This window comes from Aspergillus brunneoviolaceus (assembly GCF_003184695.1).
Source record: "Aspergillus brunneoviolaceus CBS 621.78 unplaced genomic scaffold BO95scaffold_74, whole genome shotgun sequence".
In the NCBI taxonomy this organism is placed as follows: domain Eukaryota; kingdom Fungi; phylum Ascomycota; class Eurotiomycetes; order Eurotiales; family Aspergillaceae; genus Aspergillus; species Aspergillus brunneoviolaceus.
The window spans coordinates 88,370-107,592 of record NW_020290804.1 but is presented as its reverse complement, the minus strand read 5'-3'; the positions used below and the strand labels follow the sequence as shown (position 1 = coordinate 107,592).

At 54.0% G+C, this 19,223-nt stretch overlaps 8 protein-coding genes across 8 annotated transcripts; 6 read left to right on the top strand and 2 right to left on the bottom strand.

The window, feature by feature from the left end:
• Positions 1-216: 216 nt before the first annotated feature.
• Positions 217-1,181, top strand: BO95DRAFT_256707 (uncharacterized protein). Its single transcript, XM_025581483.1, has one exon. It carries the CDS (start codon positions 330-332, stop codon positions 894-896), a length of 567 nt encoding a protein of 188 aa, XP_025438290.1. The 5' UTR covers positions 217-329; the 3' UTR covers positions 897-1,181.
• Positions 1,182-1,465: 284 nt separating this feature from the next.
• BO95DRAFT_517680 (uncharacterized protein) lies at positions 1,466-2,184 on the top strand (the record flags this gene model as incomplete). The annotated part of the gene is made up of 2 exons (XM_025591917.1): positions 1,466-1,990; positions 2,038-2,184. 2 exons carry the CDS (start codon positions 1,466-1,468, stop codon positions 2,101-2,103), a joined length of 591 nt encoding a protein of 196 aa, XP_025438289.1. The 3' UTR covers positions 2,104-2,184.
• A 491-nt stretch (positions 2,185-2,675) lies between these two features.
• Positions 2,676-3,521, top strand: BO95DRAFT_256671 (uncharacterized protein). The gene has a single exon (XM_025581482.1). It carries the CDS (start codon positions 2,912-2,914, stop codon positions 3,419-3,421), a length of 510 nt encoding a protein of 169 aa, XP_025438288.1. The 5' UTR covers positions 2,676-2,911; the 3' UTR covers positions 3,422-3,521.
• An 849-nt stretch (positions 3,522-4,370) lies between these two features.
• On the top strand, positions 4,371-5,150 carry BO95DRAFT_397598 (uncharacterized protein). The gene is made up of 2 exons (XM_025583778.1): positions 4,371-4,645; positions 4,722-5,150. The coding sequence occupies exons 1-2, from the start codon at positions 4,553-4,555 to the stop codon at positions 4,899-4,901; spliced, it is 273 nt and encodes a 90-aa protein (XP_025438287.1). The 5' UTR covers positions 4,371-4,552; the 3' UTR covers positions 4,902-5,150.
• A 263-nt stretch (positions 5,151-5,413) lies between these two features.
• BO95DRAFT_446614 (GARP complex component) lies at positions 5,414-9,194 on the bottom strand. The gene is made up of 3 exons (XM_025587433.1): positions 8,766-9,194; positions 5,865-8,706; positions 5,414-5,812 (listed from the first exon to the last, which is right to left on the bottom strand). Exons 1-3 carry the CDS (start codon positions 8,983-8,985, stop codon positions 5,620-5,622), a joined length of 3,255 nt encoding a protein of 1,084 aa, XP_025438286.1. The 5' UTR covers positions 8,986-9,194; the 3' UTR covers positions 5,414-5,619.
• A 270-nt stretch (positions 9,195-9,464) lies between these two features.
• Positions 9,465-12,078, top strand: BO95DRAFT_446613 (MCM DNA helicase complex subunit MCM5). Its single transcript, XM_025587432.1, has 4 exons — positions 9,465-9,642; positions 9,699-9,825; positions 9,888-11,293; positions 11,350-12,078. Exons 1-4 carry the CDS (start codon positions 9,506-9,508, stop codon positions 11,840-11,842), a joined length of 2,163 nt encoding a protein of 720 aa, XP_025438285.1. The 5' UTR covers positions 9,465-9,505; the 3' UTR covers positions 11,843-12,078.
• Positions 12,079-14,465: 2,387 nt separating this feature from the next.
• BO95DRAFT_446610 (uncharacterized protein) lies at positions 14,466-16,607 on the top strand. The gene is made up of 2 exons (XM_025587431.1): positions 14,466-15,072; positions 15,142-16,607. Exons 1-2 carry the CDS (start codon positions 14,958-14,960, stop codon positions 16,122-16,124), a joined length of 1,098 nt encoding a protein of 365 aa, XP_025438284.1. The 5' UTR covers positions 14,466-14,957; the 3' UTR covers positions 16,125-16,607.
• BO95DRAFT_446608 (transcription factor TFIIIC subunit TFC1) lies at positions 16,518-19,218 on the bottom strand. Its single transcript, XM_025587430.1, has 5 exons — positions 18,799-19,218; positions 18,420-18,729; positions 18,286-18,363; positions 18,118-18,226; positions 16,518-18,055 (listed from the first exon to the last, which is right to left on the bottom strand). Exons 1-5 carry the CDS (start codon positions 18,880-18,882, stop codon positions 16,675-16,677), a joined length of 1,962 nt encoding a protein of 653 aa, XP_025438283.1. The 5' UTR covers positions 18,883-19,218; the 3' UTR covers positions 16,518-16,674.
• Positions 19,219-19,223: the final 5 nt, after the last annotated feature.

Genomic DNA, 19,223 nt, shown 5'->3' with positions numbered 1-19,223 from the left:
AATTTGCGAGGTTGCTAGGGACAATTTAAAAACAGGGAGGGGAAGGGCAGAAATTAGCTTCCTTTCCCTTCATTTCCTACTACCCTTCATTCAATTCTGTTAAATAAGATATCCTTCGTGTTGTGTCTCTGTCGCTCTGTCGAGCTCACCGGGAGCAGGTTGGGCTAACAGCTGAACTAAACTAAAGGTTGGCGTTGCACGGACGCATCCCCAGTTCTGGCCTCGGCCTCTTCTGGAGAATCTCTGGAGTGCTGGGAAGCTTGGAAGAGGGACCCCCGGCTAATGACAACCCCCGGTTGGTCCCGTCAATTGCAGAATCATCCGACCAGATGATGATCCGTGGAAAGCGTTGCAATAAGACCACTCCATCGAAGCTCAGACTTATGTTACTCTGCTGTTGCTGCTGTTGCTGCTGCTGCTGCTGCTGCCGCCGTCTGCGAGTTTTACGTTTTGTTGCCTCCTCTCGAACAAGGATAGGGGAACAGGGGGGTGGTCTCATTTGTTCATTTTACGTGACACACAAGGGAACGATCGATTTCCGCCATGGTCGAGCGAAGGAGGGGGTGAACGAGGAGGCAAGCGGTGATCTCGTATCAGGGAAAATGCCCCCATCCCAATGGATGTCCCCATCAGCAATTGTAACGGTGTCGTTCCTTTTTTTAATATTTTTTTTTATTTTGGTTCCCCTCTCTCAACAACGTATGAATTGTACTGTACCTACCGTACCTCGAAAAACCAAAGTTTGTCTCCGCTTGGCTCCGGCAGCCGGATTAGGTAAAAAACTGGGTAAATCTGGGCAAATCTGGGGAAAGCTGCTTCGTACCCTGACGTCACCGTCCACCCGCCCACCGCCTCACGGTCCTCGCTTGCCAATCGTGCCGTCTTGTTGCTTTTAATCTGATGCAGAGCAGCCACCCCTCGTGCTGCAAATCTTCCATGCTGACGGCACTCATGCGCCATTCAAGCCTACTGTGTTCTCCTCTCTTGTGCCTTTATCTTCCGAGCGACAAAACAATAGCATTCGTGGTCACCAGTTCGCGCAATTGAGTTCGCCATGATTTACTTCCAACTCATACACTCCCCGAAACTCGTTCTTACCGCTCCGTCTTGGATCTTCAGACCTTTAGTAACAAGACATTTAACAATGCCATGGCTGCTCCTCAGCTGGATCGACCGGAAATGTCCTGCGCAGCATCTCTATCGCACTTTTCAGTGAATTGCGCGGTAGGCGCTGTGCCAGGAGTGACTTGAGATTCTCCAATGTTTCTACCTCAGTGGATCGGCGTTGCTCTTCATTTCCCATACATCTGATCTTTGGTCTTCTAGTGAGTGGCTCGAGTCGCAGCTCAGCCTCACAGTCAGAGCCCGTCACCCTCTTCCCCTCATCCCCGCCCCCGCTTGCCACCAACGCCGGATCATACCAACCTCCACTTATACCCACTTTGCCATCGATCAAGATTAGGCCATGCCTATGAAGCAAATCCAGAGCCACTTTCGGGGCCTTATGTCGAAATCGAATTGTCGAGCACCGTGGAGAGTCCTACAGGGGCTCTGGAAGTCCTTCCAGAAATCGAGCGAACCCCCTACGCCTCAACCGGACATGAAACAGGTCAACAATCCTGTATCGCCCGACTCGCAGGCCATCAACTATAACGGCATCTCTGCCCTCGTCGAAGGCGGTTACATGCACGTACCCCCACAAAGGCTCGTTGTTGTCAATCCTGACCCGGAGTCCGAACCTGCGGACAGTATCCGCTCGCTACGACCGTTCCTCTCATCTACAATGCGATCGAGCTCTTATACCCACTCTCTGACCTCCACGCGAAGCACTCGTCCAGAGAGTCGCCTGTCGAGCGTCGATACCAGAGCCACGAGTATCTTGTCCGAGTCCCAAGAGAGCTCTTTGTCGTTCGACTTGGACCACGAGGAGGTCGATCTATTCTACCATATCATTTTCAACGGACTGAGGGTCCAGATCAGCCGCAACCGAGTGCCCCAGGCGCTAGGCTGTCTACCTGACAGGTCTGATTAGTTTAGGGCGGTGTTGGGCGTTTTGGATCCAAGCTAGGCCCCGGCGTGGTTTTGGTCGGTGGAATGCATTAGCTTGGATTTGGTTCTTGTCACGTCGTCAGATACCCTTGCATACTGGAGTTTAAGGTCCACTTTGAATTGGATGCAGTTACCACATTAGTATTAAGTAAAGATCTCACGTAGGGCCTCGGCCAGTTCCGGAGCAGCAAACAAGCCCAGGTCATCTATGAGGATCTATCATCTCCGCGGCCGCGTTATCCTCGCTGCACTGATGCCCCTCACCATTTCCTCGATCTGGAAGATTCCTCTAAAGAGCACCTTCAGCTCTTCCGTCTCGACCGTCTTAACTTTTTGGCTAGCGGCAATCTAACCAGATCTTTCATAGTGCCAATATGGCTTGTCAGCTAGATTTCTGGGGGGCCCCAGCTCCATCGCATTCACCGTCTCCGAATGCCTTTATTTGCCCACGATCCTAGTAGTCATTGAAATGACCCCTCTTTCTCCGCACCCCCAAACAAAAAGAACCAAAATAGTAACTATGCCCGTTAACGCTTACTTACCTCTTGTCTAGATACTTTCTAATTATCGTCGCGGTTCACAGTACTAGGTAGTTGTTCTGGCCAACGCTGCGACCGGCCCATCTCCGCCGCACGAGCTACCTACTCCGCAAGGCCCCATCCATCAAACAATCCAGACCTGCCTAGCATCCTCACTAAGCCCCTCCTCCAAGCGTTGACATTGACAAACAACAACAACTACTACACCACCACCACCACCACCACCCAGCCCCCGGCCTTGGCCTTGGCCTTGGCCATGGCCTTGACCTTTCCCCGTCCCCCACCATCGCCTCGTCCTCCTCGCACAAACGCAAAGGCCATCCATGACCCGACCGAGACCGAAATCGTTGTTCCCCGGTGCACGCACGCGCAACCCCCACGGCTCACGATCCCGATCGCTTTTTCCCTTCCCCCCGCCCAAGCCGTTTGCGGTATCGGTAAAGCGCCCTCCGTACCGTACTGTCCACGGTCAACGTAACCATAACCGAGGCCATCATCGCCCTCTTGGCACCCGTCGCCTGTCGCCTGTTACTCGGGAAACCTGGCCACTTCTACATGCGCGCTCCGTGTTTCTCGCCCCGGTTCATCCCGGGCTAAGACGGTTGCGTGAGCGGAGGAAGGGGATGTGGGAGGTGAGACCGGGGTCGGAGCCGGTCGCTTGCGCATACCGGGTTGCTTTCGCTATGAAGCCGAGGGTGCGCGGGAAGTGGAGCCCCGGGGCTTGGGGGGAATTTAACAGGTTGTGTGGGAACGGGCTGGTCGGCGATGTGAATTGGTCCGAGGGGTTGGGTAGTAATTGGGGGTTGTGTCTGGATGGGAAGGAGGGAGAGTAGAGATGAGGGGAGGGGAGCTGCTGCTGCTGCTGCTGGGGTTGGATTGTGATTATGGCTTGTGTTCTTGTGGGTTGTCAGCTGGAACGGTTGTAGTGTTGTAAGCTATATATCACTGGGTGGTGGGTATGTGTAGCTCGGGATTGTAATTCTAATTCCCATTGTCTAATATTCGACACTGCTTGATGATCTAAGGTGAAGCTTCACGGGTTTCTGTGTCGCAAATATGGAAGGGATTGGAAAACCCGCCGAAACAAAGAGACACAGAAGGGAGGATGGTGATAATACATGTAGGCCTGAAGTTTGAATCTCAACCCAAGAAAAAACGGCACGGGTGCCAACTGGCCATCTTGGGCCTGGACCTTGAGTCCGGACAGTTTGCTTGGTTCAATGCCGAAGGGAAGCATCGCAGCCATCAACAACCAGCGGTAACAAATCTTCCGATCTTTTAATCTTTGAATGAACTATCGGTGAGCTAACCCTAGCACGATGATACTCAGATCCAAGATCATTGAGATCTTGATCAAATCGGAGGTCTCAAAGGATCCCTTCAGTGTAACCCGACCCTTTCCCATCTGCAGGAAAACCCGACCCTCGGACTCCCGCCTCCAATTCCGGATCCCGTGCTGTGCACTCCAATATACACACTTTCCGCTCGCCAGCCTACGACCACATCAGTCACGCAGATAGTCCACCCCCAATTGAATGCGCAATGAAATCAAAGCATTAACATGTCTTACCCCTCGCCGATCACTACCATGTCCAACACGCAGCGAAGAGGATGGAAGAGTGAGCGAGAGAAGTGACTGTACCTGATCTCAGACCGGGTCCCATGAAGTCATTGGGTGGGGATAATGACTTCATGATGCTGTCAGCACTCGACGTGCGCATCCCAGAATCAATGAACACATCACCACCAGACTCAACATATAAGTTCCCTTGCTTTCCTTACCGTCTTCATCACAATCACAAGACAACGACTACGAAATTCTCAAACTCTCAAACTACAGTAAGTCATCTACGACACGCCCATCGTCAAAGCAGTAACCAAGCTAACCCGATCCCAACCCCAGCAACCAAACCAAACCACCTCTCTCTACCTTTTTCAACCACCACCACAAACCCACCCACAAAATGCCTCGCGGAGCCGAATACGACGACGGTGTCCCCCACAGCGACAACGCCATCGAGGCCGGCCAGACCAAGGTCCACGGCACCAACCCCGATGTAAGCCCTCCCCATTCCCTTCTGTTTTTGCATATACACAACGTCGAACGAACAACCACTAACACCTCCGAAAAAGAACGACACCCTCAACCGCGCCCAGCGCACCGCCCCCCTCCCCGAAGAATCCGGCCAGGCCAGCGGCTTCATCAGCGCCCAGGGCAGCTCCGGCCCCAACAAGACCGGCAGCGGCAAGGGCGGCCACGAGCCCAACACCCTCGGCGGGAAGAAGGGGACCGGTGCCCTGCCCGGCCAGTAGATCGGTGGCTGGCTGCATGACCAGAAACCTTTTCTGATTGCATTGGAGTTTTCGGGAGATGATGAATCGTTTTTTTTTACACAACGGCTTACGATTGACGCGGTTGCCGGGGGGGATATATGATATCCTGCTTTTGGATGTATGATTAGATGCTTTTTTTGTCCCACTTGTGATGTGTGGATGATGATGATGATTGATCGTCTGGTTACGACGACGGTGCCTACTGGTTAGGGGCTCAGATTAATGGACTTTGTTTGTTCATTGGATATTCTTGCTCTTGTTCTGGGGGGTGGGGGTGTGTCGGGAAAGGGTAGTACATGAAGTAGTTGTGGATTAGACTGTTGGTCGAGTGTCTACACTTCCGTAGGATGTTGCAGCTTTGGTCTTGGAGTTGAGTTTGGGCAGTTGGGATGTTGTTTGGGGGAAGTATATGACCGAGTTATGCTAAGAAGGTGTATTTGACGGGACCTGGGCAGGGGTGGTTCTAGAGTTTGCAAGAGGGATCATATGTAGGTGCATGAATTAAGTATGTATATATAGAAGAAATGGCTCACTGGAGCTGCTGCCCGAGTAAGCGAGAGTATGTCTCCTGGCTGCACTTCTATGTACGATAAACGAACAGTCAATGAGGTCAGACAGCCTCACGCCTCCATACACTGAGCAATGGGATCTGAGCCAAGGGATCGATACAAGGCGAATGTATATACTAGCCAGACAGCTACTTCTGGCTCCGGCCAGTGTCGGTGGTCTCGGACGACCCCTTCGATGAACTTCCGTCGACCGGGCTGGACTCGCGTGGCTCCGTGACAAGGCTTTTCTGTTGCACCAGCTCCAAGAGTCGCTGGCCCAGATCGCCAAAGCCATCGATCTTGCTCAGCTTGCTTTGGAAGTGCTCCGCATCACGTTGCAACCTGCAAGCTTGTGTTAGCTGCGTCCGTCCTCTAGAGGCAGTTCATATCTTACCGTTGCTTGGCCGCCTCCGAAGTCACCTTGACCTCGTCAAAGGCTTTCGTCCACTGCTCGCGGTAGCTCTTGAACACAGGATCCATGATCATCATGACGGTCATGTCGGGAAGGTGCTTGCTCAGCACCCGATGCAAGGTGCCCGTCTCCTTGGCCAGCGTCTCCATGTATGGGCTCACAGTGGTGGATCCAGCAGAAGCATCCCAGTCGATCTTTTTCATGGCATTCACGTGGATGGCAGATCGTGACCCCATGATGTCAACCAGTTTCTCATGGATGCCGTTCTGGTGCTCCTGATACAGCCGCTTCACTTTGTCGAACTCGCCCAGCAGCGGAATCGAGGGCGCGTGTCGGCGGACAAACTCGCGGACATAGGGAACCAGCGCAATGATGAAGCTGAGTGCCTGCGAGGATAGAGCCAGGTGTTTCGTGGTGATGTTCTTTAGGCCCGCACTTCTCGTGGCGCCAGCACCCAGGATCAGCTGCGAAGACCGGGAGTTGAACAGCTTCAATGACTCCAGAAGCCCGGGTGCAATGTCCTGCATCATACTGGGAATATTCGCCATGAGGAACTGGAACTCTTCGATGCTCCTCATCATCGCCACTCCGGATTCGGTGAGAATGTACTTCTGCTCGTCGATCACCGCACTCCGCAGCTTCTCCTTACCCGTACCATTGGTTGTGAATGGCGCTGTAGGTTTCGGTTCCTGGTGTCCGTTTGAGGACAGCCAAATTTTGGATGCATCAGTCCAGAGCTCGATATCTCGCGTACTTGCGCTAAGCATCCGGTCCAGGATAGCGTTCTCGTCCTCTCCGAAGTCCCGTGCGTCCCATTTGTCAGAATCCATAACTTCGACAATGCGGCGCCGTTGGCTGTCGCCAAACCGGTTGATGTAATCTCGAATTTGATTTCCCACAACCGTTTTCAATGCGGCGCCGCCTCTACCGGAGATAGCCTCACATTCGTCCGCAAAGAGTCGGTTCAGTGTAAAGTACTTGAGGAAGTCTTCCATCGGCAACTGAGATGTCTGTTCCGAGCGGACTTTCAGGACCTTAACAACTTGAGACTGAGCAATGTCAACCGCTTGGCCAAGAAGACTGGACATGTCCAGAACCTGTAGAATCTCATCTTGCGCCATGAGGGCCGCAGTCCTCTCTGCTTCCAAGGCCGGAGTCGTCGGGCCTTGCGGGTTTGGGCTTGGGGGGCCGGAGCGCACACCCAACGAGACAGGATTTCCCAATCCACTGGCGATATCCAGAAGAACTTTGACTTGAACACTGAGTCTTCTCAAAGATTCACTGATCCCAGTGTATACCTTGGCTAGCATTTCATACGAGTCCTGAGCGTCCAAGGCGCGGAGGTTGCGCGCAAGGATCGACGACTTTTCTTGTTGACTAAGCTGTTGGGATTTGTGCGTGGACACTGACACCACCGATTCACTGTCGTCGTCGCTGGAGCTGGGCATATGCTTGCGGATAAGACTCTTCATCTCGCGTAGAACTGCTGTCTTGAAGGAAGTCGCTGCAGGTGTTGTGTGGCGTACACGAGCAAGACCAGTGAGATGCATGCGCAGTTTCGACCGCAGTTGCTCGTCAAAATTCATATAGGCGGGAGATTGCGCGGCGCCGGAGCGTGCACCGCGTTGTCGCTGGAAAGAGAATCCCCATCGCTGTAGCGTAGTATCTAGCGGTACATCCTCAACGTGCTGTCTCAGGTCGCCGAGAAGGTCACTTAAGAAACGGCTCTCATAGCCGCTACCAATTCGAGATCTTAGTTGGTCCAAGTCCTCAGACGCACCTTCGAGCGCTTTCAGTCGCCGTAAGTCGACCGTCCTCTTCGATTGTTGCTGTTCTTCGTTTGTCTTTAATGGACTTGCAGCCTGTTCCCCCGCCATCAATCTCTCCACCTCTTCAAGGCCATCGGCAGCCTCCTCGATGTTACCATTCTCGACGAGCACTTCACATCGGGAAACTGATTCGACCACATCGCGGAGCTGTGCCACGGCATCCGCCAGCATACGTACATTTTCCCTCCGTCGCCGCAGATTCACAATCTTGAGACCTCCTAGAGCCATCTCACGGTCAATCTTCTGTAGGTCCTTCCGCAAGACTTGGATGCGTTTCACCGAGTCGGCGGCTTCTGCATGGAGCTCTCGCAAAGACCCGAGTGCGGTAAAGAAAGATTTAGAAGCCGTGGAGATAGAAGAGATCAGGTGAATTTCCACGGTGTCCATGTACCATGAAAGCTTTTCTTGCAATATAGCATTCGTAGCGAGAGCCTTCCTCCCCGTGGCAGCTGACTCCACGGCGGCCCCATTCTCCGATTTGTCTTTGGAAGTTATGATTCCAGACTTCTCCGACACCACATCAAACGTTCGCGGATTCTCGAGACGGAAGTCATCCTCGAAGTATACTGTGGGGATTGTGGACAAGGGAGTAACGGCTTGACCCCGACCACGGCCAGCGTATGACCGCCTCCTGCCCCGCGTATCATATGGAGAGGTCGCTCGAGAGTGATTCGACAGAGTTGACGGTCGGCGTTCCCGCGATGCAGGAGCCAAAGAGTCCGAATCTTCCGGCTTCGGTGAGGCCTTGCCTCCTGCCCGCACTAATTGCGAGTCCTGCTCTGTATTGCTTTCTTTGGCTTGCTGGAAGGCATCATACAACGATCCAACTTGAGAGAGATATGATTCGAACGCTTTAGAGTCCACATGTGGGATATTGGTCAAGGTAACAGGAGGAATGTCACGAGTCGTCGGTGGTTTGTATCCGGCGGTGCCAACGGCGGTATGAGGCACAAGACCCGTGCGCACAATCGGAGGCTGCAGGAGAGTAGAGATTGCTGTCGTTGAGAAATGAGGTTAACCTTCAGTGTTCGAAGTAGAGTAAACTGGGCCGTACCATTCTGTCCAGATTCAGCGATAGACCCATGGCGGCTGGAGGGATCCAGAATTCCCCCAATGCTTGCGATCGAGCTTGCGGTTGATCCTCTCCTTAAGGGGTATCTTTGTGATGAGATCCGAGGGGATTCGATCTGTGTGAATGAGAACTGAGATAGAGAAGGAGTTGAGGCGCCTGAGGCCAAGCTGTCAATCGACTTCCGGGGACTGGCAGAGGACATATTGATGCCGATTTGGCGACTGACAAGTCCCGCGGTCACCGTGCTGTTAGGAAGGGAAAACTATGTGAACATGACAAGTGGACAGTTGTGGTATAGCAGCCAGCAGTACACTAGCAAGCAGTGTTCACCACTGGGAACCAGGATTGAACGGCAAGAGAGGGCAAGCTTGGAGCAAATTGGAAGCAATTGACTCTTGCTGCAACGTCACCCAGCTCCATCTGATACGGGGGGGGTTCATGATAGCTCGAACCCGATCGGGTAAGGCGCCAGGCCCCGGGAATGAGGGATGACAAAGACCCATCCGAGCCCCCTCGGAACCCGGGGCTGGGTTGTTCCGTAACTAAATTGATCTTTGCCTTAGGCCAAAAACCACTTAACGCGTGAGACCGACGCGACGCGTTCCATTCGTGTGCCGTTGCTCAGGAAGATATTTGCAGTTTCTCCTCGCAACGGGATACACCGAAAACCTACACACCTCATCACAACTGCCACCCCACCTCTTGTCACTGCCGTCACCACCATGGATAGACGCACCCCCTACACTCTGAGCGTCCTCGCTCCCAGCGTCGATGGTGTCGATGACTCTCGCAGTCAGATCCAAGCGAAATTGAGGGAGTTCGTCTTGGAGTTTCAATTGGATAATGCATTTATCTATCGGTATGTTGACGCCGCCGCCTTGTATGCCACATCTTGATATTGACTTGCCATCGCAGTGACCAATTGAGACAAAATGTCTTGGTCAAGCAATACTATTGCGACATTGATATTGCACACATGATCTCGTACAACGAGGAGCTGGCCCACAAGCTCACCACCGAGCCTGCAAACATCATCCCCCTCGTAAGCCCATCAATTCCTTCTTAGGTCGAGACAGCTCTAATCAGTACTTTTACCGACTTCAGTTCGAGTCGGCCCTTCAAGAATGTACTCGACGCATTGTATATCCCTCCCAAAGAGACGTCGAACTCCCACCTCATCAGCTCTTGCTCCACTCGTCCGCAACACATATCTCGATCCGAGACCTCAACGCTACAAATATCTCACATCTCGTGCGAATCCCGGGTATCGTTATTGGCGCCTCGACGATATCGTCCAAAGCTACCCAGATGCATCTCCGATGCAAGAACTGTGGTTATACCGAAAACCTTACCGTTGAGGGTGGATTCGCAGGGATGCAGCTCCCCAGAAAATGTGGCCGTGAAAGGCAGCCAGGCGATCCTGACTCGGAGCCGTGCCCGCTCGACCCATATGTTGTTTCGCACGAGAAGTGCCACTTCGTCGATCAGCAAGTCCTGAAGCTGCAGGAGGCGCCTGATCAGGTTCCTGTGGGTGAACTTCCTCGCCACGTCCTCATCTCTGCCGATCGCTACCTCGCCAACCGAGTTGTACCTGGTTCCCGTTGCACCGTCATGGGCATTTTCTCAATCTATCAATCGTCAAAGGGCGGAAAGAAGGACGGAGCAGTCGCCATCCGCAACCCCTATCTGCGGGCGGTCGGTATCAGCACGGATCTCGACCACACTGCCAAGGGCAATGCTATTTTCTCTGAGGAGGAAGAACAAGAGTTTCTGGAGCTCAGTCGTCGTCCCGATTTGTATGACGCCTTGGCACGAAGTATCGCCCCGTCGATCTACGGAAACTTGGATATCAAAAAGGCTATTGTCTGTCTGCTGATGGGTGGCTCGAAGAAGATCCTTCCCGATGGGATGAAACTTCGTGGTGATATCAACGTCCTCATGCTTGGTGACCCCGGTACTGCTAAGTCGCAACTACTCAAGTTCACAGAGAAGGTATCGCCAATTGCAATCTATACCTCCGGTAAGGGTTCGTCCGCGGCGGGTTTGACTGCTTCCGTACAACGTGATCACGTTACGCGCGAATTCTACTTGGAAGGAGGTGCCATGGTGCTCGCCGACGGCGGAGTTGTCTGTATCGATGAATTTGATAAGATGAGAGACGAGGATCGTGTCGCTATCCACGAAGCCATGGAACAACAGACCATCTCGATCGCCAAGGCCGGTATCACCACGATCCTCAACTCCCGGACGTCTGTCTTGGCTGCAGCCAACCCCATCTTCGGACGTTATGATGATTTGAAGACCCCGGGCGAGAACATCGATTTCCAGACTACTATCTTGTCGCGTTTCGATATGATCTTCATTGTGCGAGATGACCACGAGCGCAGCCGCGACGAAAGCATCGCCAGACACGTCATGGGTGTTCACATGGGCGGACGAGGCATTGAAGAGCAGATTGAAGCGGAGATCCCCTTGGAGAAGATGAAGCGGTATATCAGCTACTGTCGCACGTATGTTACCACCGCCCTTTCGAATGCTATGAATAGAGATGCTAACAGTGCCCCAGCCGTTGCGCACCTCGCCTGTCCGATGAAGCAGCCGAAAAGTTGTCTTCACACTTTGTCACGATCCGGAAGCAGGTCCACCGTCACGAAGTCGACGCTGGCACTCGGTCGTCCATCCCCATCACCGTTCGTCAACTCGAGGCCATTGTGCGTATCACTGAATCGCTAGCTAAATTGAGCCTGTCGCCCATCGCAACGGAGGCTCACGTCGACGAAGCCATCCGCCTCTTCCTGGCCTCGACCATGGACGCCGTCAACCAGGGTGAGGGCCAGGGAAGCAAGGAGATGATGGAAGAAGCCAGCAAGATCGAAGACGAATTGAAGCGCCGTCTCCCCATCGGCTGGAGCACGAGCCTGGCGACGTTGAAACGCGAGTTCGTCGAAGGCAGAGGATACACCGAACAAGCCCTCCACCGGGCTCTGGTGGTCATGCAACGCCGGGATACCGTTCAGATCCGCTCGGGTGGAACCCAGGTGTATCGACACGGTGTGTAATGTCTCTCTGCTTTTTCTTTCGGCCTCTGGGTCTCTCTCTCTCTCGGTTTGACGTCCAGTGACACGGTCATGACTGCTTGCTGCTTTTTCTGATTATGAAAATTTCTTTTTGGCGGAATCTTGTTTACATACCAAATTGGGTTTCGGGCACAGCGAGGATGAACGGTGTACGGCGCAGGTGTTGTTATTCTCCCATTCTACGAGAACCCTATCTATTTAGAACAATCAATATAACGCACATAATAACTAAAGACAAGCGCTCCACATCATGATTTGATGGCATCTTCTTTTGGACGCATTGACAAGACACATCGAGTTATAACTCGTCAGTGAGCTCGCGACATGCGCGGGTGGAGCTTGACTGTCTTGGAAATGCTCGAGTGTTCTTTTCAACCCCACGGGCGAGCCCAATGACAGCTGCAGTGAGAGCGCACACCGAACCGGGGAAGATTGTAAGGGGGCCGGGGACAGGGCAGCCGGCGGGGTCTGTATCATAGTCCAGCACCTTGTACTCGTACTTCACAATGCAAGGTTGCAAATTAGCCCGACTCGCGGGTCAAGAACGTCTCTTGTTGCCTGGGCCTTTCACAACAAACACGTATTGGGAGTTTGTTCAGCATGTGCAGTCCTGGTGTGTCGAGTGTGCTTGGATCCCGAAGTCGCTCAACTCCCTAATCTCTGCAGACTTCGAGGGGAGAGGGGGTGTTCGCGGCTTTGATAATTCATCACTACGGATCATACCACACCAGACACACGCTGCGCGGCTAGCCCTACCCAAGACCGCACATCATTAGACTAGTGCTACTAAGCTTCCAGTGGTTCTGGGCTCATCCATCATCCTGCTGCAGCAAGATGAAGAGGGTGCTCCCCGCAGCCCGGCCAGTGGTGACAGTACCCTTTCACGGTCAGTATCTGAGTCGAGAAGCCGGATTTCCCCATGCGGCGGCGCCGTGGCAACCTTGAGACGAAGTCATCCTCGGCAGGCGACCCGCATGAGTATGTATGTATGTATGCCATAGCCAGCCAATCCTCGAGGGCAGAGGGGCGGTGGTGGTTCGTCACTAGCTGTCGCGAAGAATGGAATGTGAAGTGCCGCCACCGCACTGCCATGGCAGATAGTCCATACTGAGTATATGTTAAAGCACATGCATCACCCCCCGACGGCCGGCGGGAACCATAAAAACAAATGCCCCTGAGGAATGCTTCACAGATCCTCCTCGGTCAGTCTGGCTGGTTCACGGGGTAATCCTGTTCCGGCGCGTAGCAACGTGCATAGTTGCCCTTGAGTTATGGGGGGGGGGGGGGGGGGGGGGGGGGGGGGGGGCGAGGTGAAATGAAATGTCAAGTGGTGATAATTATAGAACGTTAGGTGGGAGGGAAGCTCGAGGTGCATCGAGTAAGGATCTTTTTAGGGGGCTGTCCGTGTTTCAGCGGTAATGCAACCGAGACTTTGGGAGAGGTTGAAACTGGTGGTGCTAGGTGCTAGGTGCTAGGTGCTAGGTGAGGAGAGGGACTGTATGGTGGCCGTGGGAAACTATACTACGGAAGATGAGGATGGGATGATGGGCTGGTATCTATCTAACCGCCGGCAATAGCGCCGCATTCAAGGGATGCAGATGCAGCTGGTGAAACAATGGGATGGAGCCGATGTCGACGTGGTCCACTATTGACGGACACGCGACAGAGTTGCCAAGCCAGCGAGCGCTATGGAGCAGCAGAAGGAGTGGGGGAGGAGAAATTGGTGGTGAAGACGCGACGAGACGACAAGACAAAGGAAGGGGGTCGTGATGGGCAACGCGTTGAAGGGATGGGCGACGGTCAGAAAAGAAGAAGATCAGTGGGGGCTACGGTGGTTTTCAGGTTGTACAACCATCGTGAGGGACTGGATTGACTTCATCATGCTTAAGATTTCTGTAGAAGTAATGTTTAAAACCACTAGATCAGTACTGTAGCTGTTTGATCTTCAACTCAATTATAAGCGTGGGGTTGGAGGGGCCATGGCCAACTTGATTGAAGCTGAACGCGACGCGCCTCGAGGTGGAGGGGGGGGGGAAAGAGACGAGACGTGTAGGGAGAAGGAAAGAAGAGTACGGAGTACTCCGTACTCGTAGAACAAGACGATGGAGCATGGAGGGGAAAGAGGAGAATGCGATTGTCGCATCAACCAATTATCAGGCAATAATGGAGCCTACAGCCTTGCATTGGTGGTGAATTGGTGATTAATGCCTGGAAGTATAGCTCACTGGAGTGAAGTTACTGGGAAAAGCTGAAGGTAAACTTGGATTGAATGTTACCACTATTACCCTTTTGGGCCAAGGAATAAACACGAACTTGACGCGACTTTTCTCGACTTTCCTCGACTTCCTTCCAACTTCCTCCCCAACTCCCACATTCTCCATGCCTACTTATACATTACAGACTCCCATGGTCCCTCCCCTTACCACCCCCATTATCACTGCCACTTTCATCATCACCTTCACCTTCCCACCCCCCACCCCTCCCATCCACTTACCCCTACCTTCCTCGTTCCAGTCACTGTGCAGGCAGGAATGACCTTCTAGATACCTTTCAGTGTACGTGAGAGGCGTACGACTTACTTGATTATCCCGTTACCGATCTCCTGCCCCCCCCCCCCCCCCAACCGTCCGTCTACTTCACCCACTTCAACCCTTGCCTGGTTGAAACCCTTTATATCTTCCTTCCGCCGGCTCGCTCGTTTCCCTTTTCTCTGTCACATCCACCCCCCGCTCGAGTAACTTGGCTGGCTCCGATAACGAGATCGTGGTCCAGCTCGTATTAACTTTATTGAAACACACATCAATTACATACATACTACGGATATACTCATTTGCTTGCTGTCTCGATTCGCTTCTCGATTCGCTCCTAATCCCGTCGATCATCCTCCGCCGCCAATCACCTTCCATCCTGCCCGGTACTCCACGGCGTTGACCAAAACAGACTTGTCTCTCAGTCACTGCAACGCCCGATTCATTGCCCCGGCCGGTCCCTGTCGGTCGCTCGCTCCTATTTTTACATCTTTAACCCTTTCCCCTTCTTCCACCTCCAACGAAATCTTCTCAATTGGTGCTTGCGACCACCACCACCCCTCGTCGACATGGCCGCTCTTACAATGACCCCGACCGCCGTTCGCCAGCCTTTCGCCAGCCTGGATGCACCTCGCATGCGTTCCTTGCTCCGGTCCAAGCTGAATTTGAAAAACAAACAAGACGGTATGTTTTGTGACCCATCATCTCCGCTTCATCCGTCTCCTGATTGGGGTACTGACTGCCGTGGTTCAGGTGCCATCTTGTCCAAAAAATCCCAGCCAACAATGGAGGTTGACTCGGAGAATATCGACCCAGTCACTCTTAAGCTCTCAACCAAGCGGAAGCGGACTATGGACGACGACGATTCCGAACCAGCGATCAAGATTTCTTCAAAGCCGTCCAAGACCTCTCGCGTGGTTCTGACCACCCTCGAACCAAGCACTGCTCCTCGTATGCCTGAAACGCCAACCAAGCCGATTCTGTCTACTCCCAAGTCGGCTCCCATCCTCAAGCCTGCTGGACGCTCGCCTCAACCAAAGTCATGCAAATCTTCCTCTCGACGTTCCACCATCGCTAAGAGCCGACTTGAATCGACCGGTCGGAAAGCCGTTCACCGCCCCTTCTCCCTCGCGGCTGCCTTGTCGGGTCCAAAGCCCAAGCGCCAGTCCAATCCCAAAGCACCAGCTTCCTGGGCGTTCGATATCTATGTTGATAACGAACAAGAAGAAATGACGAACCTGATGCAACACTCTACTTGCGTCCTGGACATCAATGACCAGGAGGGCAAAGTACAGACCTCGGGCCGTGGCAAGGAGAACGTTCCTCCCGTGGAACTGGGACTGGATCTGCCACGCTCTCGCGAGCAGGAGTCTCCTGCCGCCGCAGCACGCAAATCGGTCATGATGGAGGAGTCCCGAGCGCCTCTCGGGGACCTGAATGCCGCTGACTTTTACGGCGATGATTGCCATGCTTTCTCGTATGTCGTCATTTATGATGATGAGGAGACAGACGGCGCCGACAAGAAGGCGCCACTCCACCGTTTGCCGCGCACTAGCCCTCGGTCCATCCCCAGCAAGCTTTCGAGCGTTTCTTCCATATCCTCCCTCCTTGAGGCCTCTCTTCCATCCGAGGCCACCACCGACGCCAAGTTGGAGCCAACGGAGGCTGAAATCGAGATCTGGGAAAGCGCAAGTGCTGCGGAAGAAGCAGCCGAGGCAGATGAAGCAGCTGCTTGAGTCATTCATTCGCGCTTGATGCGCCCTTTGCATCGCAAAAAAGGTGTTCTATTGGTTGTTATTTTGTTGTTGTCTTTGTTTTGGCGTCTGGAAAGCTCGAGAGTGCACTGCATTATATGGATACCCTACTGGCTACTGTCATTCTGATTTTCTTTTCTATGTTGATCTCATCCTCTTCGACCTACATCACCACGACTCAGCAACCCTCCCCTTGTGCTCCTTCGCGTTCGCAGGCTTATGTTCCTTCTCTCGTCTACCATGACCATACTACCTACACCGCGCGACCTATATTTATCCGAGGCTGGACAGCTCATATCACTAACTCTTTCCTTCGCTCATAACTCAACCAACGCCTGTGTCCGCATGTATCAGCTAATGGCCAGAGAATGTGTCATGCCGTTTAATGTCTTATACGAACCACCTACTTCTACTACCTATTTAAACTTAGAATAAATTTAGCTAGCTACAATAAATGAAACCTGATACAATCTGATACCTTGGTAATATAGTGGTGTACTTCAATTGCATCTCAGCTCCCAGATAGTCGTAATCATCTGAAGGTATCAATGTCCTCATCTTGCTCACTCTCGCCCTCATCATCCTCCTCATCCGCCTCATCCTCATCCTCCTCCACTGCAGCCGACACCGCAGCGGCCGCTTCCGCCGCTTGGGCCTCCAACAACTCCTCCTGCTCATAAGCCTCCTCCTCCCCTTCACCCATCTCCTCCCCAACCTCCATTCCCTGTGTATCTATTTGCTCCTCGTCCTCCTCTTCCTCTTCCTCCCCGTCCCCCTCCACCTCCTCTTCCTCCCCACCAACCACATCCTCCCGGAACTGCACGCGGCGCCCCGCCGCACTCCGCCGCGTAGCCATCCCCCTCCCCCTCCGTCGCTTGCCCGCGCGCTTATCCGCGGCGGCCCGCTCCCGAAACGCCGGCGCACTCTTGATGATAGCGCGGATCTCCGTGGCCATCATGGTGCTCTTGGAGGTGGCGGTGGCGGGATCCAACCAGAAGTCGGTGTTGATGGACTCCGGGGTGGCGTAATCCGGCAAGGCGAGGATCTGAGCGAACTCGGCGTCGTCGGTGGCGCGGTCGTCCAGCAGCGCCAGCACCTTGTGGCGCATGATGGTCTTGAACTTGGCCAGGGTGCCGTTCCCGTACCAACCGTCCGTCAGGACGTCGCACCTGTCGCGCAGGAAGCCCGGCGGCGGCGGTGCGGCCGGGCTTTCGGATGGGAAGAGGATGTTGCGGAGGATCGGGTCCTGGATGTCGCAGTACATCCACATGCGGCCGTCGCGGGCCAGCGGCGGCTGGCCCGTGAAGAGGTGCGTGTCCGTGGGCAGCTGGCCCGGTTGGTGGTGCAGTTGGTTGTGGAAGGGGGCGGTCGGGTCGAATTGCGGGACCTCGTTGGGCCGGAAGTAGGCGTGGCGGCGCGCGCCGTCTTTGTTGTTGTTGATGCCGGTACTGCTACTGCCAGCGCCGAAGTAGCCGTCGCGCGCGACGTCGGCGTCCCGCGGTTGGATCTGGAACATCAGTGTCTGGTAGATGTGGTTCTCCGGTGAGGTGCGCGGGTCGTGCGAGAACCGGATGATCGCGTCGCGCCACGGCCCGGAGCGGAAGACGTAGCCTACGTAGGGGATCGCGTGGCGTAGGGCGTATCGCTTCTCGACGGTGGGGAGCGCGTTGCGTAGACCTCGTCGCGTCCAGGCCGGTCGCGAGCTGAAGAGCCCCTGCAGGATCGTGATGGTTTCTTGGAGCGTCGGGTCCAGGGTCGAGATCGGGGGGCAGTTGTCCCTCGGTTGCGTGGGGACTTCCGGGATGTCGTAGGGGACGAGGTGCGTGTGCACCTTTACTGTGCGTTGGGTGTTCACGGTTGTGATTTTGCCGGTGGTGTCGATGGATTTTTGCATGGTTGGGTTTTGACGGTAGCTTGGGGAGGGGTGTTAGTTTTGGTTGTTTGGGGGTGGTGGTGGTGGTGGTGATGGGCTTACATGTAGTTGAAGGGCAGGTCGCCGTGGCTGAAGGAGGGGGGAGGGATGATGTCCACGTTCGAGGTGATGCCTTTGGTCATGTTCAGGTCGAATTGCTTCATCTTCTCGTCTGTTTGGCGGGGTTAGTTTGATGTTCACGCGTGCTTGGAGGCAGATGCAACGGCTTACAGTCGAACGGCAAGATATGCTCGCGGAATTTGTTTGCAAATGCGCTCGATGCCGTCGAGAAGACAAAGTCCGGCATTCCTAACTTCGTTTAGACCCTGTCGGTCGATGGTTTCAGGGGGCAGCAACGTTCTCACCTCGAAACACATGCGTCCGCTCGATCATCCCTACCGGCTCTACTTGATACCTCCCGACATTGTCGTGAAGGCTTTGCAGCACCTCCCGCGCGCTGCGTCGCGGCGCTTCCACATGCCCCGTGGTGATGGGAACCCCGGTGAACGGCTCATCGGAGCCCTTCTTGCGTTTGCGACCCGTCCGCTTGGGCACCGTGACCTTGACCAGGATGTTGTTGGCCGTCGAGCTGATCGATTTCATCGGTCTGGACATGGCATCCTCCGGCCGGAGGAAGAGCCTGGCCGGGCTGTCCGCCTTGGGAGGGTTGAGGATCTAGTCTGCATTGTCAGAAGGTGGTGTCTTGTCTTTGTATTCTGGAGTCTGTTAGGCTATCTTGCTTACTCGCGTGATACCTGCATCGCCGCGGAGGGTGTCAAGGGCTTTGTCGACATTTTTGATAATAGCGGGATGTTCCACGCTGACCATGCGGCGAGCGGGGATGGAATAGAATGGAGCCGTTCTGGACTCCGTGGAATCTGTCATGGCAATTTTTTTTTGGTGTTTTAGGGTGTGGTATGACGTTTGATGGTGCGGTTATAGATCCGATGGTCGACCGCGTGCTCACTATATTTTCGGTGGAGTAAACCAGAGTATGCGGACGGAGAGATGCGCGCTCATGTGACGTCAGTTGCTGAAAATTGTGATATCCCTTCTTCCACACGGAGGGAATCTCTGGTCGACCCCTGATTCAAAATCTGCAGAAGCGGTAGAAGCGTAACCTACAGGACTATCACCACCTATTCAGGAGAATCTCGTCTCGTCGAGGT

Coding starts and splice junctions, on each gene's coding strand:
- BO95DRAFT_397598 (XM_025583778.1), top strand. CDS start 4,553: ATGCCTCGCGGAGCCGAATACGACGACGGTGTCCCCCACAGCGACAAC. Junction 4,646..4,721: donor TCCACGGCACCAACCCCGAT/GTAAGCCCTCCC, acceptor CCTCCGAAAAAG/AACGACACCCTCAACCGCGC.
- BO95DRAFT_256671 (XM_025581482.1), top strand. CDS start 2,912: ATGACCCGACCGAGACCGAAATCGTTGTTCCCCGGTGCACGCACGCGC.
- BO95DRAFT_446608 (XM_025587430.1), bottom strand. CDS start 18,882: ATGGTCAGCGTGGAACATCCCGCTATTATCAAAAATGTCGACAAAGCC. Junction 18,730..18,798: donor GCGATGCAGGTATCACGCGA/GTAAGCAAGATA, acceptor AATGCAGACTAG/ATCCTCAACCCTCCCAAGGC. Junction 18,056..18,117: donor GACCTGCCCTTCAACTACAT/GTAAGCCCATCA, acceptor CCCCTCCCCAAG/CTACCGTCAAAACCCAACCA.
- BO95DRAFT_256707 (XM_025581483.1), top strand. CDS start 330: ATGATGATCCGTGGAAAGCGTTGCAATAAGACCACTCCATCGAAGCTC.
- BO95DRAFT_446610 (XM_025587431.1), top strand. CDS start 14,958: ATGGCCGCTCTTACAATGACCCCGACCGCCGTTCGCCAGCCTTTCGCC. Junction 15,073..15,141: donor TTTGAAAAACAAACAAGACG/GTATGTTTTGTG, acceptor GCCGTGGTTCAG/GTGCCATCTTGTCCAAAAAA.
- BO95DRAFT_446613 (XM_025587432.1), top strand. CDS start 9,506: ATGGATAGACGCACCCCCTACACTCTGAGCGTCCTCGCTCCCAGCGTC. Junction 9,826..9,887: donor CTGCAAACATCATCCCCCTC/GTAAGCCCATCA, acceptor TACCGACTTCAG/TTCGAGTCGGCCCTTCAAGA. Junction 11,294..11,349: donor TATATCAGCTACTGTCGCAC/GTATGTTACCAC, acceptor ACAGTGCCCCAG/CCGTTGCGCACCTCGCCTGT.
- BO95DRAFT_446614 (XM_025587433.1), bottom strand. CDS start 8,985: ATGTCCTCTGCCAGTCCCCGGAAGTCGATTGACAGCTTGGCCTCAGGC. Junction 8,707..8,765: donor CGCTGAATCTGGACAGAATG/GTACGGCCCAGT, acceptor TCTCAACGACAG/CAATCTCTACTCTCCTGCAG. Junction 5,813..5,864: donor TCGGAGGCGGCCAAGCAACG/GTAAGATATGAA, acceptor ACAAGCTTGCAG/GTTGCAACGTGATGCGGAGC.